Below are 6,701 nucleotides of genomic sequence, written 5' to 3' on the forward strand. Positions count from 1 at the left end.
CATAGCGTTTCTTTCTACCTCCAAAAGCTTCAAACACACTAACAAAGCTTTGTATTTCCGCTAACAGACCCATAACCACCACCACAAATGCTCATACAGCCATTCAACCTTCGATGTTGGATCCGCGCTGCTCTTGAACCGTTTATGCTACAAACACCAAGCCAACATTGACATGTGCAGTCAGACTCAACTTAGATTGCTTCAACACATCTTTTTGATACCATTCATAGGCTATTGTATAAACTATAAAGCTTGTTGTATCCTCATTCATTTCAATGGCAGAACAACCGCCACAGAACTTTCAGAATGTTCAAACAAACACATTTGATAGATTATGGTGCCATATTACTCTATCGTCGCTGTCTGATGAAAACCTCATCTCCATTTTTGCCAATTTTTTTGAAAGCTGTAACTCCCCTCAATGTACTCTGAACATTTCATGCCTCTAGGACTAAGAAAATGTATTACAAATAGCCTCTGAAGTAATAACTGTATGTTCGTTAATGGGAAAACATGGCTATTTTTCAACTTCCTGAAAAGTTTCTGTTTTGGAGAGGCTTTCATCAGACAGCGACATTATGCTCTATAGTGCCCACTATAAGCCACTATAATATCGCCACACGTACAAACCACCCCAAAACAACTCACTCTAACTAACTCGTAGATTATGACAACCCTATTACTACTGCAGTCACTACCATTACTGCTACTATTTCCCAACCATAATACTTCAAGACTAGCAAGCACACATTTTCTTTTATATCAAATGTCCTTTTCTAGTTTGTGTTAATACAGAGTTTTTATACAACATTTTCAGTATCATTAACTGAACACATTCAGGGGTTCAGGGCCTGACCACCACCTTTCGGGATATTACATTTCAGGCACCCTAGACTTTTAGGTGAAACATGTCAACATAAAGACAGTGGAATTCATCACATCACTGATCATGGTGTTGACATGTATGACATGATTAAATAGCAATATTGTGTGATTAAACATGGCGCACATCCCAAATTGCACACTATTCCATTAGTGCACTACTTTTGAACAGGGCCTATAGGGCTCTGGTCAAAAGTAGTGCTCTATGTAGGGAATAGGGCGCCATTTGGGACAAACATTTGAGTCCTCATACCGTTTGCTAATCAGACCACTCTAGCCACTGTCACACAGTAATACGTCATAGAGGTGAATCACAAGACACAGCAAGGTTCAGACAAAGAACGTCACATACTCCAAACTTTTGTTTTCTAAAGGAAACATTCCTGAATCACAGTGAGCATGAATATAATGAAAAACTACGTATTTATAGGGAAATTGACCATTGTAGCGGTTGGATTGGGATTCTTCCAATTAAAACGTCATTTACATTTTTCTGTGTGTCAAATATTGTCTACTGTCCTCATCTACCTGGTGGAAGAGTTACAGTAGGTTTGTCCACAGACCGATGAAAGATCTATAACTTCACAAGCTGTTTAATAGACCAGACAGTTATCAGCTCTCACTCTGACTTCACCAAATGCAAATCAGATAAAACTCAGCTTGATCTTAACCCTTACAGCAGGGTTGGCAGAACTTGCCTATTCCCTATATAGTGCACTACTTAAACATAGTGTGTTTCTTAGGCAATAAGGTGCCACTCGGGACACACGCCTGGACCGTTGCCTGATTAACAGTAAAGAAGACAATCACAGATGGAAGTACCAATCACTTTTCAGCCATGTTTTGGATTGTATTGCCATGTAATGTATGAACACAATATGGTACAGTACTTATACAGATGATGACTACAACAACATATTCAGGGGACGGATTGTTATTACTGTACAGCTTCTGTGGGGAAACATCAAGTCTCTGGAAATATCAAACCATATACTGTAAACCTCCATTTAATATACTGTACACCAGGTCCATATCTGTTTTAAAACAAGACAACATTGATGTGGAAATGTGAGAGAAAACAAAATAAAAACCTAACAAGAACATATACATTTAAATGGAATCAGTTTCGTGACATCCAATTGCGATCTTGTCTCATCGCTGCAACTCCCCAACGGACTCGGGAGAGGCGAAGGATCGAGAGCCGTGCGTCTGCCGAAACACAACCCAACCAAGCCGCACTGCTTCTTGACCCAATGCCCACTTAACCCGGAACTCAGCCGCACCAATGTGTCGGAGGAAACACTGTGCACCTGGCAACCGTGTCAGCGTGCACTGCGCCCGGTCCACCACAGGAGCCGCTAATGCGAGATGAGACAGACATTCGTGCCGGCCAAACCCTCCTCTAACCCGGACGACGCTGGGCCAAACCCTCCTCTAACCCGGACGACGCTGGGCCAAACCCTCCTCTAACCCGGACGACGCTGGGCCAAACCCTCCTCTAACCCGGACGACGCTGGGCCAAACCCTCCTCTAACCCGGACGACGCTGGGCCAAACCCTCCTCTTACCCGGACGACGCTGGGCCAAACCCTCCTCTAACCCGGACGACGTTAGGACAATTGCGCGCCGCTCTATGGGTCTCCTGGTCACGGCCGGTTGTGACACAGCCTGGGAACGAACCAGGGTCTGTAGTGATACCTCAAGCACTGCGATGCAGTGCCACTCGGGAGGCCCAAGTCTAGGTATTTTTCTGAACAAATGTTAACTCTATTTGATTATTGAGATATTGGATATGTTAAAGACAATACATGTGTAATTAAATGATATGCAGGATTAATCAGAGGGAGATTATTGTAAATGCAAAAGTTGTATTTCCTGTCCTCAAAATTATTGGTAGACAAAGGGGCAATCTGGGATTGGTACAAATTCATTTTTTGACTTTTAAATTCATGATATATAGCCATTGATTGTTGACTGCTTTTTGTTTTTACAAATCCAAGATTGCCCCTTTATCCCATAACTTCTGTCATCAATAGTATACCACAGACTGTAGGCTTCTTTCTCCCTTTGCTCATTAATAAATATACCTCTAATCGTCACCAGGTACAAACAATGTAACTGGTCCAGATACATAGCCTATTCTTAATATCTTCTAGTTTACTGACCTTTCAAATGATGACCTCTGGAATGCTTTACATTACGCTTTACAAAAGAGTGAAAACTATTTGAAAATAATGATAACATTTATGTGTAAACTATAATCTTAGAATAACTTCTCAAAGTATGATAAATTAAAAGTTACGCTACATAGCAACAACATAATGACGCTCTGTTGAGAATAATTATTAACACAACAAATCAACATAAAATAGACATTCTATAAACGAATGAGCAATGTATTGGCAAAACTAAATGTAAGAACTGTGTTCTTTCCCCCTTAGTATGATCATCACTAGTCTCTACTTGTCCCAGCTCTGGTTTGTATATACACTTTGTGTTGGTTTCATAGATCTGTTCTTCCGTCTACTCATCCATCCATTCCTCTTGTTTCTTCCAACCCCAGTGTGTCTCTCCATCTGTGTCCCTAATATACCAGAGACCTGACTGAGACCTGGGGCCAAATGTATCAAGCATCTCAGAGTAGGAGTGCTGATCTAGGATCAAGTCCTGCCTATCCATATAATCTGATTCATAATTATCTAAAAGGCAAAACTGATCCTAGATCAGTACTAGTACTCTGAGATGCTTGATACATACAAGCCCAGGAGACTGGGAGCTGATCACTCTAGCTCTCCTCCAGCCAGGAGGGCTTGTCTGACCCTGGGGGCTTTAACTTGACGTTGAACTGTCTCAGTGTCTGTTCCAACTGCTGCTGGTTCCCAGCGAAGTAGGCTGAGATAGCATTATGGAAGAGCAGCAGCTGCTTGTGCATCACCTTCACCTACACACACAGAAAAAGAGAGAGATGTAGCATTATTGTAAACTAACTAACCAAATAACTAACTAACTAACTAATAACTAACTAACTAACTAACCTACCTTGTTCTCTTCCAGGAACTTGAGTTTGATGGTGACGTCTGAGCGCAGCCGTTCGTACTTGTCTCTCTGCACCTGGTACTGCTGCTGGGACACCTCTATACGCACCATGGTGGCAGCATCACGAGGACCCAGACTCAACTCCTCCAGGTCGGCCCTGTACGCATCAAACTCCAGCCTGGGAGAGAGAGGGGAAGAGAGGCAGCGTAAAGAAATAGGCTTGGGCGGTATCCAGTCATACCGTTAGTTCTTCTGCCATCCCGGGTTTATGGTATTACCAGCATAGTACACAGGGGGGAACTAAAAACACAACAAAACAAACAAAAAAACAAAAATCACACAGATGCTGTTAGCTAAATGCTAATGAGCAAAAACAAACTAATTGCAGAGAGGCATAAAGTTATACAAGTATAGCTACTTGCTACCGAATGTCATTTTCAGTGAGTGTGGACATTTACAAGTAAAGGTGAACGAGAGAAATTGTGCAAATTACGAAAGTTGTGATGCATGCTTTTCTGAAGGAAGAGCAGCATGTGTAAATGGAGCAGAGGGGAGAAGAAAGGAGGGGAAAAACACTAGTAAGAAGCACAGGGATCATAAGGCAGCTGTACAGACAACCCATCCAGAGCTCTTTGGCAGAAAGCCGTTATACGATGACTGATGGCAAACATTTAATAGTGAATTGCATACAAGTGTAACTTCATCACCTCATGTGCACCGCACAGCAGAGACTCTCCGATAGATAAAGAACGCTATCAACTCACCAGCTTCTGCTGTCTCCCGTTGTGCTATTTATAAACCAACACGTGACTGGCTTAACTGTTCTGGGGAACTGCAGTAAGTAACTGCAGCTTCATAATGTAAAATAATTTGACAGGTGAAATGAAGAACACAATCTGCTTTATCTCCTAACATATTGCACAAGTTGACTGCAGGTATTAACTTAAAAAGTAGCTAGAAATATTCAAATTTCTTAAAATAAATAGTTTTGACTATTAAAAAAAACACCCTGTGGCTTTTAGAAAAAAATACCTCAGAGTATACGGTATACCACCCAATCCTATAAAACACCCACATAACACCCTGTAACAACGTATAACCCTCAAACCCAGGTTCAACTCCTCCAGGTATGCATGGCACACATCACACTCCAGCCTGACACACAGAACTATGATGTCATGTCAAACACACTCTATATAATGTCTCTGGCAATCATAGATATAGGGCCACATTTTCATGGTGTTAAGGAGCACAGATCTCTGTAAAAAAAGACTGTAAACCTCATAATTTGTCAGTATGATCATTTGAAACTGTTATAAGGAGGAAACTACTACAGAATCTCCAGGCCCTGCACCTTTATTTTTGTATTATGTTTTACCCTTTTTTCTCCCCAATTTCGTAGTATCCAATTGGTAGTGACAGTCTTGTCTCATCGCTACAACTCCTGTACGGACTCGGGAGAGGCGAAGGACGAGAGCCGTGCGTCCTCCGAAACACAGCCCAACCAAGCCGCACTGCTTCTTGACACAATGCCCACTTGACCCGGAAGCCAGCCGCACCAATGTGTCGGAGGAAACACCGTACACCTGGCGACTGTGTCAGCGTGCCTTACGCCCGGCCCGCCACAGGAGTCGCTAACGTGCGATGGGACAATGATATCCCTGCCGGCCAAACCCTCCCCTAACCCGAGCGACGCTGGGCCAATCGTGCACCGCCCTATGGGTCTCCCGGTCGCGGCCGGTTGCGACAGAGCCTGGACTCGAACTCAGATTCTCTTGTGGCACAGCTAGGACTGCGATGCAGTGGGGCGGCCGCCCTGCATCTTTTTAACCTTCCCCATCTTCGTTGTTACCTTGCAGCCTCGTACAGTTTGATGGTCATCAGTGTGTCCTCCATTGTCTTGTTGACCAGTGTATTGATGCTGGACACAAAAAAGTTGATGGCTCCAAGAAGAGCCTCCCCATTCCTACACAACAACTTCTGGGTCTCCGCGTTGTAGCCAAACTCATCCTGTGGACACAAACACTTGCGTTTACATCCTCAATAAATATCTCGTTTAGAGGAACAGTCAGTAAGGTAGCGTGGATTCCAAAGTGAAACTGACAGGCTGGATTTTCAGGCTACATTTCTGGAGGCCAATTTCACACAGTGTGCCATCTGCAGCTGATTTCTGGCTGGGCTGAGGTCTACGGGTTAAGGTCAGGGGTCAGGAGTTAGAGGTCTTTCTTACCCGTAGTTCAGGTGATTTCTGGCTGAGGTCCGCGAAGGTGTCTCCCAGGGCCTGCTGGGTCTGGACCAGGTTGTAGAAGTGGCTGGTCAGGGCGCTGGTCAGTCTCAGGACAGACTCGTACTTCCTCTTGGTGTCCCTGAGCACGTCTATCTGGGCCTCCAGCTCCAGGTCCACCGTCCGAGAACCACGGCCGAACCGCTCAGAGAACATCTGCTTGGTACACTGGTGTAAAGATGGAGAGGAAGAGATGTGATTAGGATAAAGGAGAGAACAGGAGATGAGAACATCTGCTTGGCACACTGGGATAAAGACGACATGGAGAGATGTGATCAGAATAGAACTGAATAGAAGAGTTACTTGCTTTCCAAGGAGGAAATTATTCCCAGTCTTGTATGAAGACAACTGATCATACCAGTGCTGTCGCAATCACACCCATAGAACACAGTGAGGATTCAATGAAGGATGGCTTCAACACATTTCCCCAGGAGAAAGGTTCCGTTCTGTACCTTGTAGGTGTTGATGCCCCACTTCTTAACGCTGTCTAGTTTCTCCAC

At 43.9% G+C, this 6,701-nt stretch overlaps 1 protein-coding gene across 1 annotated transcript; it reads right to left on the bottom strand.

The window, feature by feature from the left end:
• Positions 1 to 1,717: 1,717 nt before the first annotated feature.
• Positions 1,718 to 6,698, bottom strand: LOC139401570 (arfaptin-2-like; the record flags this gene model as incomplete). The annotated part of the gene is made up of 5 exons (XM_071145722.1): positions 1,718 to 3,822; positions 3,921 to 4,095; positions 5,770 to 5,927; positions 6,148 to 6,369; positions 6,654 to 6,698. Coding segments are annotated over 5 exons (756 nt in total), but the record flags the coding sequence as incomplete, so codon positions are not given.
• Positions 6,699 to 6,701: the final 3 nt, after the last annotated feature.

Source organism: Oncorhynchus clarkii, unplaced genomic scaffold, assembly GCF_045791955.1.
Source record: "Oncorhynchus clarkii lewisi isolate Uvic-CL-2024 unplaced genomic scaffold, UVic_Ocla_1.0 unplaced_contig_7415_pilon_pilon, whole genome shotgun sequence".
Taxonomy (NCBI): domain Eukaryota; kingdom Metazoa; phylum Chordata; class Actinopteri; order Salmoniformes; family Salmonidae; genus Oncorhynchus; species Oncorhynchus clarkii.